At 51.1% G+C, this 27,228-nt stretch overlaps 1 protein-coding gene and 1 pseudogene across 2 annotated transcripts; one reads left to right on the forward strand and one right to left on the reverse strand.

Annotated features, from left to right (window-relative positions):
* ZBTB41 (zinc finger and BTB domain containing 41) lies at positions 1–26,653 on the reverse strand. 2 transcript variants are annotated; one of them, XM_036235480.1, is made up of 11 exons: positions 26,418–26,652; positions 25,434–26,387; positions 19,591–19,798; positions 18,787–18,856; positions 17,900–18,047; positions 16,207–16,336; positions 12,632–12,727; positions 11,162–11,268; positions 9,660–9,765; positions 8,326–8,414; positions 1–7,146 (listed from the first exon to the last, which is right to left on the reverse strand). In XM_036235480.1, the coding sequence occupies exons 1-11, from the start codon at positions 26,500–26,502 to the stop codon at positions 6,533–6,535; spliced, it is 2,607 nt and encodes an 868-aa protein (XP_036091373.1). In that variant the 5' UTR covers positions 26,503–26,652; the 3' UTR covers positions 1–6,532. The 2 variants fall into 2 exon arrangements, with proteins under 2 accessions (XP_036091373.1, XP_016020492.2); XM_016165006.2 differs by having other exon boundaries at positions 25,434–26,653.
* LOC118613406 lies at positions 24,328–24,446 on the forward strand (annotated as a pseudogene).
* Positions 26,654–27,228: the final 575 nt, after the last annotated feature.

A 27,228-nucleotide genomic window follows, 5' to 3' on the forward strand; every position in this document is an offset into this window, starting at 1 on the left:
TAACTTCTTGGTTTTATTTTAATTGCAGATATCTAATAATGATTATAGCTTACATATTACTATATGCCAGGGGTTGTTTCAAACTCTTTCCACACTTATCTCAGCCCTGTCAGACAGATATCACCGCCTGTATTTTAAAGATGAGCAGTACGCAGTATCCAAGGCAGCCAGCAAGCGGCAAAGCCAGGATATGTACACAGAAAGTTTTCCTCTGACCTTGCAGTCTGCCACTCTGTCAGACTGCCTGTAAAGACGGTAGGAGACTTCAAAAATAATGTATGGAGATGGGTACGAGTACATAAAATATGTAGAGAGAAAAGTCCATGAGTGGGGAAAAAAATAAAATTAACAAGGTGAGATATAAAATTATATTCACTGACATCCAATTTTGCCCAAAGTTGAATTGAATCCTGGTACCTTAACAATATTTAAATACAATTGCTATAGAGGTTTCTTTGACTCCTTTAGGATTGATGCCCAGTGAGAACGCTACTACAGATTTTTAAGCAAAAATGTTATGTTAGCATGAATTACAATAATTTTCAAATACATTTCATTTATATTTATTTCATACTGTGAATGTTATTCATCAAATCGACATTGCAAATATAAGTCCTCTTAGGCCTCAGTCACTGAAAAGTTTCAACTCAACAAGGTCTAGCACAATTTGTTTACTAGTCACTATTAGTACTTGAATTTATATCAATTAGCCACTTAAAAACCATTAGTTTAATGTTTTATATTTAATACATAAAATATTTCAAAATAATATCTAGATTGTGAGAAATAAATAAAATTTAAGTAAATGTGCCCCAGGATACTTGGTTTTCCATTCGTTCACGGTCTTGGCACTCAATTTTTAAGGAGGCATGCAACATAACTGCATCCCCACGCTGTGAAAATGTGTTCAATAAAACCTAGATATGCTTTATGAGGACCAAAGAACTTTATGTTTATTTTAAATATCAAAATAACACAAAGAACTAGTTCAATGTACAATACAACTAGTTTTCACAGAGAACCGAATTTTTCGATAGACATTTGTACTTAAGAAACACAAGACAGCCAAAATATCTATAAAACTCACAAGATACTTTGTACACACAGTTGACAAAATAACATATTCTGATATTTTAGATTTTTCTTTGTAACTGCTTTTAAACATGTCCTTAATGATTAAAAGCAAAACTTCTGATTCGAAACTGAGAACTAAGTTCAAAAGCGTTTCCACGTTAGTGTACATCATGAATCCCCTCAATCAGAACATTTATTATACAACATGGAGCAGCTCAACGCCCACCTCTGTACTTTTTTTGGCAGCCACACTATATTAATTGTAGTATAGTTTCGTCTATAGGGGTAAGAAAAGTCAATTGCTGGAAGGAATAAACAAAACGTTCTGTAATCACACCACAGGGCATTGTCCAACTTTGATGCAAGTGCGAATACCAGGCAGGGGTAGGATAATCATAAGTGTACATGCTCTTCATTCGAGAAATGTTTTAGAATTTCCAACAGTAATGCAAGCACTGAAATTACTTCTTTACCTAAAAATCTGGGGGGAAAAAAAAAAGGTATGCCTGTCTTTGTATATAACCTTTACTCTGAATGCAATTCTTAACTTCCCTTTATATAATGGCTGCAGAGGCTACATTTAAATTCTTTGGGGGATTTTTCAATAGTCGTTGATTTAAGATCAATATACAGCAAGTTGAAACATGAAAAGTAAACAAAACGTAGGCACTCTCTCTACCAAAACCTCTTTCTTATCTTCCACGCAACCTAATCCTATTACTTCTATCTTATTAATGCTACTTCCAAAAAAAAAAATAGTGCAGAAAGCATGCTAATATCCCAGGATTAAAGTCCCTTTGAGTAGAAATAATTTTTGAGGAAGTACGAGGGCAATCCCCCACCCCCCGAAAAATCCACTACAGATTTTACTGAGAAAGGAATGTGCAAAAGAAAGGGGAGGGTCTAAGGAAGAATTGTCTAGAAAGTTTCTAAAACTGTTTAGAAAATTATTCTCATGTTATCCACTGTTCACTCTAATAGCAGGTAACATTTACTATGATACTATTTAAAGTTTTAGAAATGCTACCTGTTCTTTTGATTAAAGAATATAGTTTGAGTCATTTTACATTTGGCACTGAATCTTAGAGTGATCCAGACACGACTCTCAAAGTCCTCACTCTCCTCCTGAGTTCATCATCACCTCAAGTCATACATCGATCGGTTGGTATGTCCCTGGTCCAAAGAAGAAACTCATCCCCATCACCTCTTATCCAGTTTTCAGAAAACTGAAATAAGGAGCCACTCTGTGCAGAGCTACGTGGTGATGGTAAATGATTACTAAAAAAAAAAATTTAAAAAAAAAGTAGGGGGAGGGAGGAGGAGACAGAGAGGCAGACACACTACTTATTTGATTTTATTTGTCAGATTCCTCTAATAAGCATCTAGAGGCAGGCCCAGGAGTGGCTTTACAGTGACTATAAAGACCAAAAGAGAGATAAAAACAACAAATACTCTCACTAGCAGTGCCAATTTCCCTGCAAACACATAAAGCAACCTAAAAAAAAAAAAAAAAAAAAGAAGAAGAAGCATTGCCTGACCAGCAGGTGACACAAACCTAAGACCTATAACAACAATGACAAAATCAAAGCCTTTATTAACCAGTATGATGTAGCCAGCAGAATCGACTCTAAGCAACTATGACGCAATGAAAAGGCACAGAGCATTCGACCCAGAAAAGGCTGGGTACGAAGGACGCCATCAGGGAGCCGTCGCTCCGAGTCTGACGTCTCATCAGCGAGATGGTGAACGATCGGGAAGGAAACAAACTTACGAACCTCCCGGTGTAGCTGTGTTTTTAATCTGTTCGCAGTTACAGAATGAAAAGCAAAGAATGATATTTAATTACTTAGTAGCCCTTACCTAACAGTTTATAGTCACTCTGCAAAGCTGTTTGGACACTTAAAAGGTTGACAGAAAATAATTAGTGTACCTGTGTCATGACCGACATAAAAGGAAGTCAATTAATACAGCACCGGTTTAAAACGCTAGTTCTAAATGACTAAATTATTTAAAAGCATGCAAGGATCACTCTACCTTCAGAGTTGTTGGTTACATCTTGCTGGCATGAAGTACAAACCCTAACCTGAAACGGAATTTTAGGCTGCAAAAAGGAGGTGGGATTTCTTACAAAAATAACAACTTGTCTTTAAAAAAAAATTCTAAGGCAAACTTATTTTAATAGTGTAGTGTAAAAAATAAGCTTATTTTGCATTTGATAGTGTCCACTTAAAAGATAACATTCAATTAAACTGAGGAAAAGTGAGTATTCTTACTTGTAATTAATTCATCAGTATGACTATTCCCAGAGTATTTTCTTCTGTTCTTATTTTTTACATATAAACACAAACACATAATCTTTAGTATTTAAACTAATGATTTCTTTTAAAAATCCATAATCCTAGGACTTCGGCTGTGCTTCTTTGGACAAATATTTATTCGAAGGACAAAGAATTTAAATTCTTTTAAACTACTTTAATACCTATTAAAAAATCTTTGGTGCATATAAGTAAAAACTGATTAGGTTAACCGATTTCTACACTTAATAAATTATTCAATTTACACATTAAGTGCTAACTGCTATCAGCTAAAATTTAATTTAAAACAATAAATTATGCTCATAAAATAAAAAAATTCTGAATGAGGCTAAACTTAGTTGCAAGATTCAAAATTTAAGTACAGATACAGAATTAATGGATTTGAGAGTTAATGGAACGTTTGTCCCAAACACTCCAAATCAAATATTACAAAAAGTTAACTGAAGAGAGTAGGCCTCATTTCATAGTTTTGTGCCAACTTCAAAAGCGTATATACATTCGGTTTGCCCACATCCATGAGGTTTTCACACTTTAAGATTTTCTTATATTCTAATTTGGAAATTAGAGAGAGATTTTTGTTTGTTTGTTTGTTTGTTCATCCGCTGAGACTATTTCTTCATAAGAATTATACTCTCTACCTCCCAGACTGTTTAAGATCACATGAGAAAATACAGTGCCTGGTGCACGGTGAGCATTCATTAATGCTGCGTTTCTTCCTCTCCTGAGTAGCTCTGCCACTTACAAATGACGTAAGCTTAACTGAGTCCTGCACCTTCGCCTCGACTCTTTGTCTCTAAAATGGGAACACAGAATGTCCTTTCTAAGTCAGAGCTGGTTATGAGGTCTAAATGAGATAACTGTGAAAGTGTTTTCTAAAACGGTAAACCACTGTTCAAGTTTAAGTTATCCACAATAACTAAATACATTTATATTTCACTTTGTTGAAGAGATGTATTCCGGAAAAGCTCTATACTGTAAACCAACGCCTACAAATCAAATCATATACTGAAAGCATTAGGAGATTATTAACAGAACCTTAAAGTAAATACCATCGAGATACAAACTATTCCTTTTAATGTGAAAATGTAACATCCTCTTGTTTCCGCTACCAAACATATAATAATACATCACACACATACAGTGTATACCATCTGCCTTCTCGTAAGTCCAAACTTTTCTACTTTGGCTTATACGTAAGGCAGGGTACATTTTTAGGTATGATTTCTTTTCATTATAGGACTTTTCTAAAAGCTTTGTGGTTCTTTATGATAAAAATCATAAAGGTGTCTTTTTAAAAGTCAACGTGAAAGATGAGCAGACTAATAGTACCTCACGCAGTCAAGTTCGATCATGTAAGTACCCCCAGATATAACATTTCCACAGAAAAGAATGCTTTCAAAAGAAGGATACATTAATTGTATCTACTGATCCTAGGATATTTATCACCAAATCTTAATAAAAGAGGCAAAACTCAGGTTGATTTTGTTATTTACAAGAGCTACTTTGGTTAAGCGCCTTGACACTCACCACGTTTCTCTCTTCCTCTGTTTCTAGCAGTGTGGTGAACTTTCCATAAAGTACCTTTGTTTCCTAAGTGCTTCGGCAAACGTGCTTCTCCATTATCAAGTGGTTACATGCTATTCGTTAAAACTCCATTATTTTATTTGTGATTTTTTTTTTTTTCACAAGGGCTGGGCCAGACTTTACAGTTTACACACACAAAAAAAAGTGCTTAAAGCAATTGGGAGTGTAAACAAAACTGAATAGAAAACCCTTAAGACTGCTTTTTTCCAGTAGTTTACATACCAATGACACGCTAATAGAAATCGACCCTGCCTATTCTAACCCTTCCAGAGGCCGCACTAGGAAACTTCGTCCTAGTTTAAACTGACCGGAAGACGTGGAAAGTGCTTATCTTTAAAGGTGTTTTATAATCACGCATCATTTGACGGACTTTTTCCTCAATTTTAATCGGCGAGGCTTTGCTGAAACTGCTGCTTCCTCTCACCAAGTGCTCGACTTTTGTCTCATACAAAAATAAAAATCAAGGACAGTTACAGACATCGGTCTTAGGTGAAAAGCGAAAAATAAAGATCTGGGTTACCTGTAAATCCGTTCGCAAGCAGTGGTTCCCTTTACTTAAAGTAAACAACATTGAGTTTAGTTAGATGCAAGTTTTATCATTTGTTTGGCACATTTTCTAGCAATTACGTGTGGGACATCTAAGTTCTGTTTCCCAGAGTTTCCGCTGGCCGAGGTCGGCGAGACCCGAAGGACCTCGTCACGTGGCCTTCGTGACGTGCCATCACTGCCCCCCGGGTGAGACGGAGGTGTGTGCTGTGACCCCTCGCCGACGCTTCCCAACGAAACGGCGAAACGCAAAAGGCGAACTTACCTCGGAACACACCCGACCGTCGTGTTTTGCTTTCGACACGTTTCCGACCTGTGTGATGGAACGCGCAGACCTACGTTTGCATTTCTTATTCACAAAAATGAAAGCACAGGCAAAAGCCGGCCGCTCGGGAAACTCCTTCCGGTCTGCGGCGCAGCCGGCGAGCTCCTCTCCCGGGCGTCGGCTCTCCGGCTCTGAGTCTGTCAGGACTGAAAACGACAACCTGAACACCACGGCCCGGGGAAGAGACAACACAGAGACGTCCCAGACCGCCTTAAAAACTCCAATTCCTAATTACGATTTTGAAAAATCGGGAGGAAATCCTAATGAAGCTTGGGTCGGGACAAGGGACGGCGGCCACTAGGGGCCGACGCTCGGAAGGTCTTTCTTAGCGGCCACGTGGTCCTTGGCCTGGGTAGGAAGATGGGGAAGGGAGCAGAGAGAATGGGACCAAAGAACAAAATTTCCACTGATGATGGAAAAACAAAACCCATGATGTCAACAGCGAGGAACTTTGGAAAGTTGGAGATTAAAAATTAAAAATTAGCGCTAAATCATCTTTTAAAATCGCAAAAGTGTTCGCTTCCGACGTTAAACCTCGACCTGTGTCCGAATATTCGTACGTTCGGTACACAGGGAGGCGTGTGTTTCTTGGCTGGAGATGGCTGAGGACTCGAGGAAGCAGGGGCCGTGGCGGGGGCGGCGGAGGCCCTGGGCGGCGTGGCCCGCGCCCGGCGACCGCGCGGCTGGCTCAGGCCCGGTGCTCGTCGCCCAGGCCCAGCAGCGTGCCCAGGTAAGACTGCTCGCCCGGGTCCAGCATCTGCTCGGGCCGCACGGGGTGCACGATGTTCGCGGGCGGAGGCGTCAGGGTGTATTTTTCCAGGAAAGCCAGGTCGGCGGCTCGGGGGAACTCGGCGGCCGGCGGCTGGGGCGGCAGGACCTCGTGCGGCGGCGGGGGGAGGGGGAGGGTGGTGGGGTGCCGCGCCGGGTCGGCCTGGGCGCCGGGCAGCTGCGCGGGCACCAGCGTGACGGGCACGCACACCTCGGCGGGCACGTCCTGCAGCAGCGTCCTGGCCGCCGCCGCGCAGGCCTTGGGCCGCCCCGGGTACTGCTTGGCGTCCTCGGGCGCGTATGCGGCGGGCAGGGCCGCCAGCTTGTCCTCGGCGGCGCTCAGAGGGTCGTCGGGGGACTTGATGCCGTGCACGTGGTCCGTGTGGTACTTGAGCTTGTCCTTCCGCTTGAAGGTCGCGTGGCAGTGCTGGCAGGTGAAGGGCCGGGCGTCCGAGTGGATGACCAGGTGCTTCGTCAAGGTCTTCTTGATCCTGAATGACTGATTGCAGATCTGACACTTGTACGGCTTCTCGCCTGCACGGAGAAACGAGAAATGAGGCGTGAGGCACTCGCTCGGCCAGACGAGGGGTGTAGGGAGCACATTCTGAACACCCCGAAATGTCAGGAGAGCACTGACGGCAGCGCGTGCTGTCAGGAAACGGTCGGCCGGTCCAGAGAGGGGCCGGGGGGACTCCGGGCACCCGGCTCACTAGCACCCTGAGCTCGCCACCCGGCCTCCGAGCGTCGCTTGTCACCTGTAACGGAGTGACGACGGAGCCGCCCTCGGGGAGTCGGCGACTGACCGAGTGGGAACACGGAGCAAGTGCTCACGCTGTCCTGGCCTGCCCGCTGGCTGCGGTCACCGCGGCCTGCCCGCCTCGGCTGCGCTCATGGCCGCCGCAGCCTCGCCTGACGCGCCCCACGAATTAGGGCTCGTTTACCGGGAGGGAGGCGTGATTTTGTTTGCGACGGCTCCGCTGTACCAGCGACACATTGTTTACTGCGAGCCTTTGCTACTGAAATGGCCGAATCCAGTTATTCCTCATTTTGATATCTATAAACCCAATTAGCTTTCTCTTCCAGAGGAGCAGCTTGACAAAATCCGGACTAAATCTACAACGAAGCAGCCGGACATGCACCAATGAGTTTCTTTCTCAAAGAGGAAAAGGGAAAGCTTTCGAAATGAAGGTGTCACGCGAGGACTGTGACGACAGAGAGGAAAGAGCCCGACGGAGACTCCGGGAGCGTCGCCGAGGGGGGAGCAAAGACGCAGGGCGGCGAGAACTGCCCCCGGGGGGCGCGGGACGGCGCAGAAGGGGCCCTACGCGCTGGAGCCCGCGTGCGCGAGACGGCGGGGCCCGTCCGAACTCCGCTTTGAAAAGAAAATACAGGCCCTCGCAGAGTTTCGTAGACAGAGAGGAGCCGCCAAGAGCCAGGAGAGAGGACAACGAAAGCTCAAAGTCGAGCGGACTCCCTACGGAAAACGTCTTCCCCAAATTGTACGAAATGATATTCGGACGTGAAGAAGCTCACGTAACAGAGAACGGAAGACCGGAACGTTGCTCATCGCGACCTCGACTCTCATATAATGAGTCAAAGTCTTCATCGGGGGAAAAAACCAAAACAATTTAACCACGAACACAGTTTAAAAGTCCGTATTTTACTCCGGAAAAATAACGCGAAAATACACATAAACTACTCATTACGTTTTACCTGAATGTGTCCGAAAATGCATTTCGAGACTTGACTTGCCTTTAAAAATCTTCTTACAAACATCACACTGATGAAAGGTTGCTTTATACCTAAAAAAGCAAAAAGGTTTGAGTTTGTCAGTGACGTTTTAATAAACAACACACCACAAATCCAAGGACAATGACTGATGTCTCAGAGACTAAAGTAGCTCATTTCTTCGCGGCAGAAATGCCATTTTACTTGAAAGAATAAAGACAAACTATAGTTACAGACTCGATCGTCTGGCGGATATTTCCTCAAAAATGAAATGAAGTGAGCCTGTCGCTTCTAAGGGAAAAAGCTGACAACGTTTGTCGTCGATGATAAATGTGAGCTTTGAAGCGCATGCGAGAGAATTCCGGAAGGCTTGCATCCGCCCCGTGATGTTGACCGTGGCTCGACGGCCCCTTCTGGGTGAGCAGGTCCCGTCCTGTGCACCAGGCCACCATCCGACGGACCTACGGCGCTCAGGGAACCCTCACCCGCCAAATGGCCATTGAGCGACGCTTCGGTTTCCTGCGGCGGGGACGCGCCCGACCGTGGGCCGAGACAGACCAGGACACCGGACGTGGCGGGCGACGGCATTGCCCTTGCTTCAGAGGCCGCCTCCCGCCGCCCTGCAGGACCCGCCGCTGGTTCAAGCCAGTGCCGCGGCAAAGAGCCGCCCCGCGACCTGCCTCCGCGTCCTCTGCACTCACTTTGACCCACGTAACGAGTGACGGCAGACAGGGCAATGCGGCTATGAAGCCGTTAAAGAGATTTACGAAAACGCGCAACGATGCCACCCGCGGACAGCGTTTGTTTGTTTTGTAGCTGTTTTTCACGACATGGCTCTTCGTGCCGCATGTGATGAGCGTGTTATTCTAAACGAGTACATCAGTACTTACATTTTTTTCATTTTAATTTTTCTCATTTTAATCTTTTATGACATAATTTAAACAATATAATTGACATAAACAAAAGCTCCTGAGGTCCTGAATGGCCGTCAGGGGGATGAGGGCTGGAGAGACAGCTACGGGATGGAGTCCTGGCGGGAGGAGTCGGCAGCTCTGCCTCCCCCAGCCCCGCCCGCGCCCGCGCTCCCCGTCTACGGGGCGAGGCGTGTTCCCGTGTCCCCGAGCTTGGCAGCGTCCCCGGCGTGGAGCGCACACCGGAGCGCGGCGATCCGGGGAGGCCCCACTGACCGGAATCGCCTCGCCAGGCCCCCCCGGGCCCCCCCGGCCCCCAGGCCCCGTCCCTGGCCCGCGAGGCCCGGCGCCCCCTCCGGCCTGGGCTCAGGCTGCACCGGGACGACGACGCGCTCCCTCTGCACTTACTTCTGCCACACTTTCTCCCCGAGGTGCACGCTCCTGTAGTGGACCGTGAGGTGATCCCGCCGGCCGAAACACTTGCCGCATTCTTCGCACTGATGAGCCTTTTCGCCTGGAAGACCCCAACGTTTTGATGAGCGCGCGTTTCGGCACCCGCCCGCCCCGGGAGCAAAGGATCGGACAAGAGGATGACACGTGACCCACGGCAGGGAAGCAGAGCCGCCTCCGCCCCAGGCCCCCCGCGCTCCACTCCTCGCTGAACACCCCTCCTCGTGGGTCTGCGCTGCTCCCCAAAGCCACCTCGGGAGGCTCTGCTTCAGAGCTCCCATCTCACCTGCCAACGTGACAGAGCGAGACCCACGAAATCACCCCAAAACCCACGCCAGTCTAGATGTCCAACACCTCGAACGACGTACAGCGAATCGCGCCGACGCCGTCCTACTGTTGACGGAAAGGGCCCGAAGCTTTTCAGGCCTCTGTGCTTCACTTTTAAAAGACTCTTCAAGCGTGGGGAGTGCTTACATTCGTAACGAGCCAAAACACGAATATAAAGGGAAACTCTAGGCGAGCCCAATTCGTCATCTCTATTCTCACTTATCCAGGTACAAAGATCTGGTCCTTAAAAACTCCCTTTCTTAACGCAAGTACACCAGGTCGCCTCTAGAACGAGGAGCTTAGAATTCTCCGCCTGCAAATGAACACGTATGGTTCCTGTGAAACAGTCGCGAGACCTTAAACATCTCTTAAACGTGGTAACAGCGACTCGACCCCCCTCACTGAGATCATTTAAAGAAGTAATCCCTATCCGCCGCGTACTCTGCACCCAAACCGTGCTTATAGTAACGACGATCGTCACAGGTCGTACTGCGCTCACGCGGCTGGCCCCGAGCCCTCCCTGGGCGCCAGTCTGAGACAACGACATGCAAGAAGTCCCCAGAGGACACGAGTTACGAACACAGCACAAAGAGCTGAAGCCGACCAGGATCGCAGGGCGCTCTTTTCTAGACTTTCAAAAATTCACTATTACATACACTTTAACACCCAGGCACAATCGTTTCTCTCCAAACATCTACGTTTTGCCACCTTCTTTCAAACCCAATCCAAATGATAAATGTTATCTTGGCTTCTCCCTTTAGGGAGGTGCCAGGAGGAATTCTCGCACATATCCTCAATGATGTGCAAAATGCGAATTTTGAGAATTAAAATAATTGCTAATTTTTAGAACTAAGACAATTTTAAAATATAGTTTGTAGTCATAAAGGGTAACCAAATGCCGAAAATTACAGTGAACAAAACCATGTCACAAACTTAAGTCCCTTTCAGAGGCCTTTTTAAAAATGCTTTAAGAACCAGCCTTACAAAGGGGTGACTGCCATATACCAAACTATCAAAATTACACCCAACATAAATATGACGTAGCGTGTCCTTGGCGAGTGTTTGTTTTTTATTTTTTTAAAGACGTCTGGAAACATTCTCACGGAACGCGCCTCACCTGAATGAATTTTTACCTGAATGAATTTTTTTGTGCTTCGTGAGGTGGTCGTGACGGATAAACGTTTTCCCACATTCGTCGCATTCGTATCTTTTATCGTCGTGATGAACTCGTAGGTGGAGTCTGTGAAGAAAGAACATCGCGGGCCACTGAAAACGGTGACGCGGGAGGGAAACCGTCACCGCGAGTGACGGAGACGGGGCCGCGGGCTCGAGCGGCCGCATCCGTCCTGGGCGCCAGGGCCGTGACCCTCCGGGGCCTGCGGCGCTCGCTGCCTGTCCCCGGCTGCTACTGGCCCTGGCCGTGTTCACAGGGGCGCTTCGCGTCCCCACAGGCCACACCCACGGGCGGCGCTGACCTTCGGACCCTGAATCCTCCCTACTGAACCGACCGGGCGTCTGCGGTCAGGCCCGCCCGGCCGGTGGCGTCTCTGGCGTCAAGGGCAGGACTGAATCCGGCAGGGACCGCAGCCAGGCAGGTGGGCACGGGCACGGGTGACGAGCGTGGGACGAGCAGCCCACACGGTGGCTCGTGGAGGGCGTGACTCCCTCGGGCCGGCCGCCGCCGCTCATCAGCTCACAGCTGGGAATCTGGTCACTTCGTAAGTAATCGACTTTCGGACGACCCCGTTTTACTCACTCTTCTTCACACTAACCAGACAAAATACGGCTCATTTTGTGTTCTCCAGGAACGGATTATAAAAGGTTTAAGGTATCAAAAGGAATTTAACTTGAATCGTTTCTATGCCCACAGCCCTCCACCTGTGGGAACTTTTCAAGTTGCCCAATCAGGTGTTGATTCTGCATCTAAACCGGTAACCGAGACGACCATGTGCTAAGGGGAGATGTCCTGTTTAAACTTAAAAAGAGGCAAAAATGAATGAAAGAGTAAAAAGTGAGGCCTTAAGATGGAAATTCTTAAGAGCGTCGATAACAAGCAAACTTGTACAGATATAGCACAATAAATCGTCACCTATTATTCATTTGGGGAAAAAAGCAACCATTCAGAAACTGCAAATGTGGTCAGGGATTCAGGAATAATAATAATTAAATCAATTTCAGATAATGAACAGAAGACTTTTGAAAACTGAGAACTCTGGAGTTTTCGACTTTGCCAGATTTTTAAACCAAACTCTTTTTTGATAATCAAGAGTGAAGAAACACACTAAGTTTGGAGCACTAGAGTTATAACGAATTCTGATTCAAAGAAATGTAATGAAATACTTTTTGTATGATGACAGTTTCGACAGTGAAGCACTCGGCAAACCTGGCAATGAGGAAATATTTAATATTTTATACCACAGAACGGAGTCGACGTTAACGGTTATAACGCAAGGGGAGAGTCTATAGTTTTTTGCACAACTTCGCTGATTATAAGTGCTAAGAAACGTCTTCATTCAACAAGTAAAGGGCTGACGAGAGGATTGAATTAAAATGGAGATGTGATTTTACGTTACTTGGCATAAGGCAGGCGTGGCCTGACTTACCTGTATGAGCTTCCGTGACGAAAACTTTGCCCACAAATACTACAAAGATGAGGCTTCTCTCCGCTGTGGATTCTCAAGTGTTCTTTCAAAGTCGTTCTGTGTAAAAACACGTACATTTAAACGAAAGATTTTTTAATGCCGATGCATACATTAAACACGATTTCCCAAAAAGCCCGCGACGGAGGTGTGCAAGCTAACGGACGTTGCGGCAATTCTCCCCGCTTCTCCGAGGAGTCTCACTCACAAACACGCTCATTTTGCCTCGTCCCTTAAAAACATTAAAGTAAATTAAAAATGTTAACTTTGGCTTCCTCGGCTGCTGGTTTGCGCAAAGGTTTAACTTTCTAGTCTAAGCAAACGTCCAAGAAGGACAAATAAACAATGTTCGACTGTCAGTGCTGAATTAGGTAGAAGTGATGTGCATTTTGACGGGGCGAGTACAGGATCCAGGGGACCCAGCCTCTCGGTCCTGAGCCCGTCCAACGCGTCCTCGGTACTCGGTAAAGGAGTACGGTACAGGGAACGCGACGGGCACCTGGAACCTCCAGAGGCCGCTGTGAAAATGCATGGCCGTGGAGGACACAGCTACTGCTCCTCCTGACCCCTGGCCCCGCGGGTCCCGGATGGGCTGCTGGTGACCGCTGCCGGCCCTAAGACATCACGAGCATGGCCGGCGGCTCCCACGCTCAGAGCCCCCCATGCTGGTGCAGGGCCCACGAGGCTGGTTATGGGGACAGGCGGGACCGCGCAGGAGCTGTCACTGGCGGGGAGCGGGGAGCGAGCGGGTCACCCCAGGGCCCAGGGAGCCTGGCGGCTGAGTCTGCGGCGAAGGCCGCTCTCGGCCAGCAGATGGCGCTCCCCGCCAAGGCCACCGGCACCGCACGGGCGAGGCTGCCGGCACCCGGCACCCCCCGGCTTTGCAGAAAACACCCCCAAACTCTTCCTGGACCCCAACCTGTTAAGGAACTGAAAGTCAAAAGATGGAAAGGTGGTTGTGGTTCTGCTTTGTTGTGGTTTTGGTTCTGTTTTTACAGAAAGACCTTTAAGGGTAAAAAGAGTTTACGATACATAAAACAACCTTTACGATGCATCGATCTGTGAATACAAATTTCCACACAAACGTAGCATAGCGGTTTCCTCCTCTGCACCGTGTCCACCTGCTACTCCAGGAAAGCGGCCTGCGGGCTCTTCCCATTGTAACACGCTAACACAGTGGAGGTGACTCGTACGCTTTCTGTTCAGAGAACGGGGCGCCTGCGGGGCGCGCCGCCTGCCCCTCTCCGCCGGCCGCCAGGCCTCGCCGCTCCCGGGCCTCGCCGCGCACCCCCCGCCACCCCGTGTCCTTCTGCCACCCCCCAGCGCACGTCACTCCGCTGCCCGGCGCGTGTTCTCGCGAGCCTGAGTAGCCGTCTGGGCCGCGGCCTGGCGGTGGGAAAGTCACGGAGAAGCCCTGGGAAATGGGGTCCGTCCCCGTGGGAGCCGCTGACAGGCCGGGGTGCCCCGGGCACTGAAGTCTGGCAGAAACGCGAGCACAAGAGCGGGGCGCTCTCCGCACGGACCCTGCTTCCGAGCTCGTCCTGGCCTGCCGGCCATTCCCACGCCTCGGTCGAAAAAGGACATTTCCATGACAGGGGGCGAACGTGCCCGGTTAGCGCGCGGCGGGCACAGGACGGGAGCAGGACGCTCGCGGCGCACAGGGCACCCGCGGGCGGCGGGCGGGCGGGCATGGGGGTCAGGCGGGGGAAATGCGCGGCCGCGTTCCGTGGGCCTCGGGGACGTGAGCGACGAGGACGGCGCGTCCCTGTGATGAACTGCGGGGCGCTGCGCAATCGCGCACTTGTCACGCCAAGCGTTCGTACCACAGTTCAAGGACGACGACCAGGTGTGGCTCAGGCCCTCTCTGCGTTCCGCCTCCTGGCCGAGCATGCCGGCAGGATCGGAGCCGCGGCGACCCTCGCCGTGGCTCTGGGCGCGGCCGCGGGGGGCTGCCGAGCCGGCATGCAGGCTGCCCGCCTGACGTCGCGGGTCCCCATCGCCCCCTCTGCCGCGCTCCTGTGTGGGAACGCCCGTCCCCTTCCTCTTCGAGTTCCGTGTCTCGTTCCGGCGAAGCACGCACGCTTCGGGAGAAAGACTGCATAAAAGGCTCATTTTCTGGTGTCGTGGAAAACGTCTGTGATCCTCGGACTTGGCTGTGAGTTTGGCTGAGAACAGAATTCCAGGCTGGAAATCATCTTCCATCCGCATTCGGCAGGGACAGCTGCCGTTCAGAGATAAGTCCCAGGGATTCTCATTTTAATCCCGTGTATGTGACTTTCTCCCTAGGAAAAAACGGAAGTTTGCAGAAGCTTCCGGTTGCCCCCCCCGTGCTCCAAGACGTCGCGGCGACGTGCCTTGTCACGATGCGCTTGTCGCCACGCGCCGTCCGAGGCGTCCGAGGGCTCCAGTCAGGGGACTTGCGACCTTCAGTTGGGGAAACCCGTCCTGAGTCGTTCCGGTGATAATCATTCCCCTTCCACTTCCTCGTTCATCCGGACCTCGGGCCTCACCCTCCGACGCGCTGACCTTTGCTTCACGAGTCTGTGTCCTTTGCTCTGTCTGCTTGTCGGGAGACCCCCTCGTCCCCGCCCCCCGGTCCTCCCGTTCGGGCCTCCGCGCGGTGCGGCAGCGCTGGGCGCCCGGGGCCTCTGGGTCATCGCGTCGCGCCTCCCACGCGACAGCCTGTTCTCGTCCAGTGGATTCCACGTCTTCACCTGGGGATGTTAATAAGCATTTGCTTCTTTTCCCTGCATGACCTGTTTCAGGTTTCGTTTTTTTGTTTTTGTTTTAATCTCTTTGTGCTGGACCCTACCTTCCGCGTAAGGCTTTTCCTCCTGCGTGTTGTGATTCTCCAGCATCTGCTCCTGGTTCTTTGTGGCGGGCTGACAACTGGGAAGCACAGGGCACGGCCGGGCTCTGCCGGCGAGGCGGCCTGGGCGTGCCGCTTGGTAGGGAATACATTCGCCCTCGGGTTGCTTAGATGCCCAGGGAACTGTTTTCTCATCTGCTACCCGGAGGATGACGTCTAAGAGCCGAGATGTCGGCAGGGATGAGGGCCGGGCTCGCTGCTTCCAGCGTCCAGAAGGCGCCGGGTCCTGCAACACCACTGGCTGCTCCGGGCCGGGCGGGCGGGCGTGGAAGAGGGTATGACCGTCCAACTCCCGCAGCCATTATCCCCGGCGGCTCCTGTCCCCTGCCCTCCGCCCTGGCCCCAGAGGGACAGCACTGGCCGCTCCGTACTCGCAGCGGACTCTGCGACCCGCACCAGGCTCTGGGTCCCTCCGCGGCCACTCCCGGGCTCGTTCCCAGGCCTGCCAACTCAGCCGCCAGGGCCCCGTCGGCCTCCTGGGGCCCCCCTTCCCGCCTTCCTACTCGCCTCGTCTTTGCGGCTTACGGTCTCTGAGAGAAACGCGTGCATGGTTTAGAGCATTCTCCGTGGGGTTTCAGAGGGACACGGCACGGCACCAGTTACACGCGCCAACAGCACCTGTCGACCCTGACCCCACGGCCTTTACCCGCCACGGCGGTGCGGCCCTCACCTCTCGCGCACGGACTTCCCGCAGATGAAGCACGTCCACTTCCTCTTCCCGCCGTGGGTGCACTCGATGTGCCGCTTCAGGTTGCCGGTGTCGTTGAACTGGCGGCCGCAGATGTCACACGGGAACGGGCCTGCGGAGGAGACCGGAGCGGGCACTTAGCGTCGAGGGCTGAGCTGAACGGGGCGCGCGCGGTCGCGGAGCGGCGGGGACCCCGGGCACCCGCTCGCCCCCCGCCACGGGCCGAAGTCGGGGGCGGAGTCGCGGGCCGAGACCCGGCGCAGAGGGGTGCGGCGCTGTCACCGGGCAGGCAGGCGGAACCGAGGTCCACGCGGGACGCCCAGCCGGGGTCCGGGCTTGCGTACTGTTGGCGGAAACAGCCCTGCACATTCGGTGACCAGGAGCCTCAGACACGAAGCGCTCTGCGTAGCAGAGGAGCCTCGCGCGGAGGACGGCCTCGGCACGGCGGGTTTTGCCCGCACAGGAGGAGGCTGGACGGGCGGCGCGGTAGAAACGCACGCCGACCTTTATCGGTGCGTCTACGACGACGCCTGCCGTCATTCTAATTCTCTCCCTTCCTAGACTGTTTACTCCGAGAAGGCGGACTTACAGGCATCTGTCTCCTTCGAGCTGAGCATAAGGCCTGGCATCTAACACAACAAACGCGGATAAACCCGTGAGTGGATACACTGAGATGCTCAGATGCCATTCTGAAGTCAGACTGGACCCAAGCAGACAGCGTGACCAGCGAAATCCCCGGGAGGGGACGGGAAGGAGACACTCTGGAAGGGCGAACGGGACTTACGGGAGCCCGCGGTTTGCAAATGCAGCTGTTCACCTGGGCAAAGACATCTCGGAATTTGGAAAAGTAAACCAGAACAGGAACTCTCGATGAAAAACCGATTACAACAGAAGAGGGGAAAGAAACGGGCCGCGGACACACCTGGACAGCAGCTCTGCCCCCCTTCCCAGACGAACTGCTCAGGGAGCGCCCCACGTTTTTGCCATGAAATGATTTTGAGGCCCTGCACCTCCAAAACTGCCCACCCCCGGAACGTGTATTTGTCGCCATCCACCTTGAATGCGGTTTCCAGAAACGGAGGCAACATTCCAGATCCATTCAGAACCCGGAGACGACGCCTCCTGACGCCGAACGGCACATCTTTGTTAACACAGTTCGAAGCCGCACTGGCGTTTCTCAGTTATATGACGTTGTTGGTTCAGATTACGCTGCAAGAGCCTCGGCTACTCAGCCCATGTGCGAAATGAGGAGTTTGGATTCTGCACCATTTTTCGCTCCCCAGTGCCTAAACGTCAGGTCGTCCCCGCAGTCACGACTTTGTATTTATTCCTAACCAAACGTAACGTAACCCGTGCGAACCTTTCGCACAGCAGAGTTGTCCTTTTCCATTTATGTTTAACTGTCACAAGCGTCCCAACTGCATTGCCATTGAGACCACGAGTCTCCACCTTGGCCGTAAGCATTAGGGAGAGAACTCACCAAATATAACACTCGATTCCAAATACACTCGGTTTATCGCTCCTTGAAAAATGAGCTCTTCCCCAAACCACAACGCCCCGTCCTGAGCGCCCACAAACCCCTCTCCGATCGCCGGCCGCAGTCTCCGACCACACACACGCCTGCCCCCCGAAATCAGACACAGACAGAGGTGATCGCGAAGGCCGCTTCGCTTACCCAGGTGGAACTTTTCTTGATGCTTTAAGCGTGCGAATCGCGACTTGAAGTGCTCTTCGCAATAGGTGCACTTGAAAGGTTTGTCTTGCGAGTGCAAAATCATGTGCTCCTCCAGGTGAGGTCTTCGGGTAAAAGACTTCTTGCAGATCTAAAAGGAAATGCACACACACACAAAAAGAAACATACGGGAGCCTGAAATGATAGCTGGAAATGCAGAGCTCAGGATGAGCCAGGAGCCCGTACGCTCGAGCAGTGGCAAAGGGGGCCGAACGAGGCTGCCGGTTCTCGCCTCGGCTGCTTGGAGCCTCACGGCCACGCCAGGTGGAAGCTCGGGGGGCCCCGTGAAGGGACCAAAGTGAGACTCGGGGCCTCCGGCCAACGTCCTTGCTGAGCGCCAAGCAGTGAGCCAAGCCGGCAGCGTCACCAGGCCACCCACGGGCTGACAACACCTGAGTGACTTCAACGGAGCCCACGTGGGACGGAAGAATTACCCAGCGAAGCCCTGCCCCAAGCCGAGACCACGGACCCGCGAACGCTGCTACAGTAAAATGACTGTCTGGGGCCACAGGTCTCGAGGTGCTTTGTTACGTAGCCACAGATAACCGGAAATGGAGGGGCAATTCTATGCTCTGTGGGAAAGTCATGTCACGGTCTCTCTGTGTGACTATAAATCCCTGGCATGGTGACGACAATAAAAATAAAAACTTCTCATCACCTAAAAATTAACCCATATCAGCCTTCCTTTGCAAAAATATTGGAATAATATTGTATAAAAGAAAGATCTAAAAGCGAGCTCAGCCATGTGCTTATTACTGTAACATCCATCACTTTCCCAAAAGGCACCATTACAGTTAGTTCGGTTTCTACCACGAATTAAAAGTTCTTACATCGCATTTCCAACTTTCACTCTTAGTCTTCTTAATGGAAATAAATTCTTGGGCATTTTCAGGATGAAATCTGCAAGAGAGAAATAATACAAAGATTCTGTCAGTTAACATTGCAGATCGTCCGCCGACGGTGACTATGAGAAGCAGGCTCTGGTTCCTCACAGAGACAGCCACGTGCGGGTCCGTAGACAACACGCATCGCGACGTCGTGTTCGCGAGTGAATGTGTAGGCCGAAATTTATGCAGAAATTGTCAAAAAAAAGAAAAATCTGAACATATTTTAGAGCCATTCGTGGACTCGGCTATCCACAGATAATCTTCAAGGTGATTCACTTAATTTTCTTTCAGTCCAGATTTCAGTAAATTTAATTGCTTAGATTTAAATACGTAAACTGTATGTACTAAATAATTCTTTCTCTCACGAATTTTTATTTTATAAACAAAAGACAAACTTGAGCACGAGCAGTACGTTTCCCAGGGCTCTAAAACCACATTTTTTGAAAAGACACTTGCCAAAACCCAACACACGCACAAAAAAAACCAGGATGACCAAAGGCTGCGTCCTACATTTCCGTAGCACGGACGAAGCAAACTGTTCCAACATCAAAGACTTCACGGCGACAGCACTAATAAAAAAATGTGAACAAACTGCCGTTTCCGGCTGCGCCTAACGCGTTTAGGGGCCGCGGGGCGCTGAGGGATGGCAGTGGACACCGGCAAGCTCGCCACAGGCGTCTCTGGCCTGCCACGCGCTTCCGGGGGGAGGCACAGCGCGTCACGGGGCGGACGCGAGGCGACACTTGCCTCTTAACGTGCTTGGCCAATGTCTTCTTGCTGGCGTGGAGCTTATCACAGCGAGGGCACCTGTGCTCCTTCTTAGGGACCTCTGTGTCCGCACTGTGCTTCTTCCTGTGGACAGTCAGGTTAGACTTTGTGGAATAGCGCTGGTGACAGACATCACACTCAAAGGGCTTCTCACCTGTGTGCACACGTGTGTGGCTCTCATACTTCCCTACAAAGGCAGAGAAATTGGCATTAAGTCCAGGGCACTGGCCACGCGGTGGCTGAAATCTGACAGTGGAGTAAACGCTCGCGATTAACAGCCTACGATACCCCCCGCCCCAAACACACACGCACCCCTAGATGCCTTTACCTGAATGTGACTTTGCTGAACCTCAGACTTACCGCTCTGAGCTTACTGCTGGAAACACACCTTTCCCCAACAACAACGGCCACCGCCCCCCTACTGTGTTCGAGGGATGCGGTCCAACCCGGGACTCTACCGGGGACAAGTGGACAAGTGCTCTTGCGAGTCCCGAGGTGGAATCTGGGGCTTCTCACAGATGGCGTAAATAACGCGTAGGTTTTATAGAGCATGTTACGCTGCGTCGCCGTTTAGCTCAGAGTCCTGCAAACCAGAGGTCGTGAGTGTTTGTAAGATGAGTCCTCTGAGCTGTGTGACTGACACGGGTCAGGACGGAGCAGAACGTGTCAGAGTCCTTTCACGCTAGCTTCACGAAACGTTTGCTACCTGTGAGCACCTGTTTGTTAATATGTGTATTGTGTCAGGCATACGTGTGGTAAAACAAAAGAAAAAACAAGAGTACATAGCCCGATAGTTAAATACTAACTTGTAAGCGATTTTTGGAAATGGGGAGTGACTGTCCGTGTTTACCATAGAGTCTCAAGATCGAGAGCTAACTGGTCAACCCCTGATGCTTAAATCTCTTGATTCTTATATCCAAGTGAACAGAACAGCAACTTAATAAAAATCTTACAGTTTAAGAAAATTTTTCACCAAATCTTTTATTTTCTATGAAATGACTTTGCCGGAAAGATACAAATTAACTATTAGTAGCATCTTCCCTTTATTTAAAGAAGTTATTCTTGCTTGCGAATAAAAGTTAAGTTACATGTGGTTGAACAGCAAGACTATCGAAATGGCAGTTTAATTAAAAATCGAAACCACTTTGACGATTAAACTTCCATTTTCCCATAGACGGGTAGACGTAACAAGACTTGGCCAATAGCCAAAATTAAAATAACAATAATAATTTAAAGTAAATTCAGCAAAGTCCAATTAAAACACATAAATTGGAATGATTCATTATAATGTTAAGAATCTCTAAAGCAAAACGGCTTTTTTTGGTTATTAGTTCAAGCTGACGCACAGAGGCATTACGGGGTCTGAAGCTCCATGGGGTTGAGCATCTGAACAATGGCAGACACACAGCTTCCCAGGAAACATGGAGGACCTAAGAATCAGATACATCTCCAGGAGTGAGTGGGGGCGGGAATGTTTACTCTCCAAAGAACTGCCATGTTCAAATCAATTGGTGGGGGGGGTGTCTGTCATGGGGGAGGGTGCTCTTCGGCATAAACACACTCAACAGCTACATCGCTTTCTTCTCTTTTTATGGGGTAGGAGGAATTCGGTAACAACATGTAAATCAAAAGGTTCACTAGAAATAATGTTTCAATCAGAAAAAACAGTATCCCTTCAGAGACTGCTAAACTATGTGCAATTACTCTTAATCAACAACAGAAAGCACGTAATAGTAAATTTCATCCACAGAATTTTTCTGAACTAAATCCCAGTACAAATTGTGTTCCAAATTAGTAGACACACAGGAAAGATATTTTCACGTGAAAAACTCGACCTTGTGCTTAGGAATTTATTATTCCCCATACGAGTCATGCAAAATTATCATCATCAGATTTTGTATGCAGACCTTATAGAGAGAAACATCACCAAATTAGCTCATTATACATCTGATATTGCTAAATCTTAAATCAGACCTTGGATTTATTCATATGGTGATCCCTGAAGTATACTTAACTAACATATTTAAGTTTAAAGCAGAAAACAGGGCCCCTGCCGTAACGCCCCTCTGTTGAAAACCAAGTGGTCTTCGGGTGGTCTCGTGAGCCATAATTTTTTTTGAAAAGCTACAAAACACTTTCTACTTCTAGGAGAGCTCATAAATTGATCCAAGGAAAAATTTTACTTCCCAGGAAGAACAATCTAAAAAAATAAGTTAATCGAATCTTCTCTCACCCCATCCATCATCTGCTCCCCATCTTTGCCTTTTTGCCACTCGGATTTTGGTGCAGGGGAGGAGTTCAGGGGACTCCTGTTTGCTTGAGAACAGGCCGGGAAGGATGGCCGGTGGCCCGAGGGAACACACAACTCGATAGGGAGCCTCGCCCCAGGCAAGCACTGGACGCATCAGAACAGAGTCACGGTCCCCAGTCACGGAGCCCTAGTGGCCGACTGCGGAGCTAGGGGCTCTGGCCGACCCTCAGGGCTTATCCATCCTCTCAGGAGCCCACTCCCGACAGCGAGGTGAGAGGCTGACAGGGAAGCCCGACGGGCTTCTTACAAGTCCAAGGTCAAGTCAGGTACCTCGGCTCAATTAAACAGGAGCTGACTGAAGACGCGGCATTTGGCATGTCCTGGGGTACTGCGAAGGATGCCAACCCAAAGTAAGACACCGAACTTGCGGGCTCGCCATCTAACGAGGCAGATAGATAACCGAAACGCCGAGGGGGACATTTTCGATCTTATGGCCGGCATGTGGGGGATATGAGGAGGATTCTTGGAAAATGGCCCTCGGACTGGGTTTGTTTCTTGAAGATTTCTGACAGAAACGGTAAAGGAGGACATCGAAGCAACGTCTTCTCCTTCCTCCTGTTTCCATTCGACGCGGCGCCGCCCACCCGCTACTCGGGGGTTCGGGGCAGCTCACCCACCCACCCACCCCTCTCCCATGGGCCTGCCAACGCCGCCCCGTCCTGGCCCAGGCCTGCGACATCCTTCCGGGCCTTTCCTCTCCTCCGTGACCTTCCCGAAACTGCGGTGGGCTGTCATTTCCTTGGCCAGCGCCTTTTCAAGTTCCCGTCACTTTCTAGGTGACATCTAACCTCTTCTGGGCAGCATGCGAACCGTTGAGAATGTGGCCTCTGCCCGCCTGCCGACCCCCTCATTCTCGTCAGAGTCGTCGTGCCTCCCTGAAATCGCCCACCCCTGGCAACTTCAGAACACAGCACACGCCCCAGAGTCTCCGCACCTGCTGGGCCTTCCGCCCGTCTTCAGGTCGCGGTCGGTTCTACCTGCTCTGCGAAGTCCTGATACAGTCCGTCCTCTGTTCTTACCCTGATAAGATTATCTTTATTGCAATGTAACTGCGTGTTTACATGTACTCGTTACATTCTAAGATTCTTGAGGACAGAGAGAAAATGTCACGTCGTATTTGTTTAGCAGTATTTGGCATTAAAGAGACGCTCGACTATACGAGGCTGAACAAGGGCGGCTCGCACTCCTTGGACACCTGACGTTCACAGACCTTCAGTGATTCACGGGACTGTCCCACTCAGTCCTCATCATAACCCGTGGGAGAAGGTACGATTGGGGTCATGTTAGCGTCATCCCACTCTACCTATGGGGGGGAATAAGTACGAATGGCTAATTAACTTGCCCAAGATGTGGGTTCAAAAATGCAGGCGGTCAGACAGCCCACGCCTCGTGCTTTCTTAACCAGTGCGATGAAATCTCAGCCGCCATCTTTAAGTACTGGGGAAAGGTATGCAGCCTCAATGAGGCTAAGCAAAAGCAGGCTGAAAACAAGACGGTATAAAGAAAAACACATCCAGAAAAGTGGGCTGGAAAGAAGCCTACAATGGACCTATTTATTCCCACGTTATCCTTGGTTTAAAAAGTTGCAAAACACCTTCCTGAGTACATCAGGACCTTAATTTTAAGCAATAGGTCCCAAATTGTGTGCAAAGAACTCCAGTTTCTTGGGACATTAAGAGAAGTATCCCCAAAGCATCCTGTGACAGAATTATTTGAGGGAATGGTAGGCTCAGTAGAATTAACAAGTTTCTTTACTAGAGAGTTTGGCAGTTATTAGGATTGTGAATCACAGTATAGGGCTTTCCCACCCTTCCCTGAACACAGAATCCCTCTCTCGTAACGCATCTTACTGGCCTCATGTTCGACAGCGTAACTTGAGGTCTACGTGATGCCATTTGTCAAGTGACCCCTTGCTCACTCATCTCAAGCCTAATTAAGGCAAATTAAGGCAAACACAGGAAGCATATGCTAAGGATGCCGAGTCTAAGGAGCAGAATCTATTGGAAAAATGAAATATTCTCAGGCATCTCGGTTAAAAAACGCCATCCTCATGGGGCTCGCTGACAGCCCTGCACGAGCATTTACCCAGCCCGCCTTTGAGAGGTTCGCCGGCACGCGATGCTCTTCCAACCGACTGAGATACTCAAGAAAAGTTGTCTTGTTCATGTTTGTACAGAGCCTCCAAGCAAACAGAGTGGTAAATTATTCGACTGGATTGTCAAAAGTATTCCGATTTGGAGTGGAAAATATTCAGAGGCGCGACAAGAAGCAGACGGAGGTCACCGCTGTTACGCTATCCTGCGCACCACCTCACGTGTGAGAGCAAACGACTTCCAATTCCTCACAAAGCCGAGCTCCACCTATACCAACACCACCAGCGACTCACACTGGAAAACACACAAGGAGCCTGCGGCCACGCCACCCTGAACACGCCCGATGCCGTCCGAGCTCGGAAGCTAAGCAGGGTCGGGCCTGGTTAGCGCTTGGATGGGAGGCCACCTAGGAAGACCAGGTGCTGTAGGCGTAGAAAATAGAAAATAAGGGATTTGCAAGCTGACAAGGTCCTTGCAATCTGTGAGGTCAACCCAGGGTTGCCTCGCCTTCAAAAAATAAAATATACACATGAGGATACAGCAAACTGAGTAATTTTCCAAGGTCAAACCGCACTATAGGTTCCTTTATCATCGCATGTGGCAGGATGTATTTCACAATTTCATAACTTTGATTTGTAGGGAAAGAGCTTCATCGTTGCGATTTAAAAGTTCATGTTAGAACAGTTCATATATAAGACATCTCCAAAAGTCACCTGACTAGCAAAAAGTAGATCTCCTGAAGTCGAATATTCGCTGACATGTTTTTGAGATGAAAGACCACATGTCCTACCCATACTTTTCTAATAAGAGAAAAGTTGATTTATTCATTATTCTAATAAGCAAAGAACACCACCTAAAGTCTCTACCTACAAAGTTAAATTCGTTTCCTTCTCAACTACATAGTAGTCTAATCTGAAACATTTCGATTGTAATCTGAAACATCCCAATTGTAAACAGTACCAGACACTAGAAAAGTAACCATTTCTAACTCACATCACCAATGTTCAAGGGCACAGAGTACACAAATTATTCAACTAAATCTAATATAACCTAATTCAATTTCTATACCCCCAAAATAGCACTTATCTGTTAAATTGTTAAATTAAAATAGCACGTAAATGAAAGCTCCCCTCTCCATCCGTAATTATCAACACTCTGGAGTTTTTCATAGCGAATGCATAAACTAATTATCTGTCACCTACTGTTGGGACATGAGGAGGAGAAAAGCTAATACTCGAATTCATTCCTGAATCACGACGAATTTAAACTGGCAGGATAAAACACTGAAAATCAACCGGCCACCCCACTTGAGCATTCTTTTAAACATCCACTTGCGGAGTTTCCTTCTAAATGAGCACCTGGACCACGCCTGAAAAGTCAGGTCCCTGGAGACGGCCAGCGGGCCTGCTTTTTCTTACCTATTCGGTCAAATGTCTTGTCACACTTGGGACACTGCAGGATTTTCCTGCTGCTGTTCTGCAGGACGACAGGGGTCAGGCCGCCGCGGAAGGGCCCCGCCGCCTCGCCGGCCCCGGCCTCGTGGCCCGCGACCCGCGGCTCCTTGTCGCTCTGCTCGGCGGCGTCCGAGGACTCGTCCGGCTCGTCCTCCTCCGCGTTGTACTCGCTGCCCGCGTCCTCGGAGTCGTTGCCCTCCGACTTCTCCTTGTCCGAATGCTCCCGGCTCGGGCTGTCCGAGCCGTCGCCGCTGGCCTGGTCCTCGTCGCTCGTGTCGTCGAACTTGACCGGGCACTTGCGGCTCCGTTTCGATCTGCGCGTGGAAAAGCTTCTCTCCAGCATCTTTAGCCCATGTTTCTTCCCCAGTAGGAGCGACCGGTGCGTCTTGGCCAGGTGGTTCTCCAAGGACTTTTTGTAGCAGAAGTGGCGGCCGCAGAACCCGCACTGGTGCGGCGCGGCCAGGGCGCCCGCGTCCTCGCTCAGCTCGGACTGCAGCGCGGCCGCGCTCTCGTTGTCCAGCAGCTTGACCGCGTCGATGATGTCCAGGAACTTGGCGGCCTCCAGCACCAGCGGGATCTCGTACTTGTGCACGAAGAACTCGGACGTGTAGAGGAACTCGAGCAGGTGCTGGAACACGGAGTGCGTGACGTGGTCCAGGGTGACCACGTCCGTGCCGGGGTTCTTGCTCAGGCACGCGTGGAAGTAGCTGCTGCCCACGGCCACCACCACCTTGTGCGCGCTGAACTCGCGGCCCTCGACGACGATCAGCAGGTCGCAGAAGGACGGCTGCTTCTGGCGGTCGTCGTTCAGGTACTTGAGCAGGTTCTTGTTGTACTGCAGCGAGCTCAGCAGCCGCCGCTGGTCGGGCGCGGCGCGCGGGCGCAGCGCGTCGGCGGCGCCCGCTCCCTCTGCGCGCGGCGCGAAGGCCCCGCGCTCACGCTCCGGCGCCGCGGGCCCCTCGGCCGACGGCCTGCGACAGCCCAGGCGGACCTTCGCGTCGACACCTGGGCCGAGCCTTCGCCTCCTCTTCATTGCAGGGCGCCGGCGCCGCGGCGCGCACCCTCCTACGCGTCCGCCGCGCTGGGTCAGGGGCCGCGCGCGGGGGTCGCGGGCGCCGGCTTCCGGGGGGCCGCGCCCCAGGGGCGCATGGTCTGCGGAGAGAGCGAGAGGCGCGTGAAACGACGCCGCCGGGGCCCCGCGCCGACCGGGCCCCGCGACGCCGAGGTCACGCGCGCACCCTTGGGTGGGCGGGTGTCAGGGCGGAGGGCGCGGGGGGGGGGTCGGGTGGGGCAGGGACGACCGACGACGCGGGGCGGCCCTACGGAAGGCCGGGGCGCAGCCCTGGGGCCCGCCGCGCGCCCCGACGCGAGCGACGTCCCCGCGGCCACCGACGGGGCAGGTGACAATGAGGCCGCGGCGGCCGCGAGCCCCGCCGCTCCGTCCACAGGCCGCCCCGGGGCGGGCGCGGCGCACGTCTTCGGGGACACGGGGCGTCCCCCGGCCGGCGCCGCCCGGGGGGACGGGGCGGGGCGGGCGCGGGGCGCGCGCGGGGACGCCCGGGGCGGGCAGCGGCGCCCTCGCAGGCCCAGCGCGGCGGGGATGCGGCCGCCGCCGGCCAGCCCGCGCCCCCGCGCGCCCCGGGCCGCGGACGGGCGCCCCCCAGCCCTTACCGGGGTCGCGGGGCTCCCTGGCTCGCCGCCGCCGGGCTGCACTCGGGCGCGCGGGCTGCAGCGCCCACCCACTTCCGGGTTCGGCCCC

This window comes from Rousettus aegyptiacus, unplaced genomic scaffold (assembly GCF_014176215.1).
Source record: "Rousettus aegyptiacus isolate mRouAeg1 unplaced genomic scaffold, mRouAeg1.p scaffold_m13_p_18, whole genome shotgun sequence".
Lineage (NCBI taxonomy): Eukaryota > Metazoa > Chordata > Mammalia > Chiroptera > Pteropodidae > Rousettus > Rousettus aegyptiacus.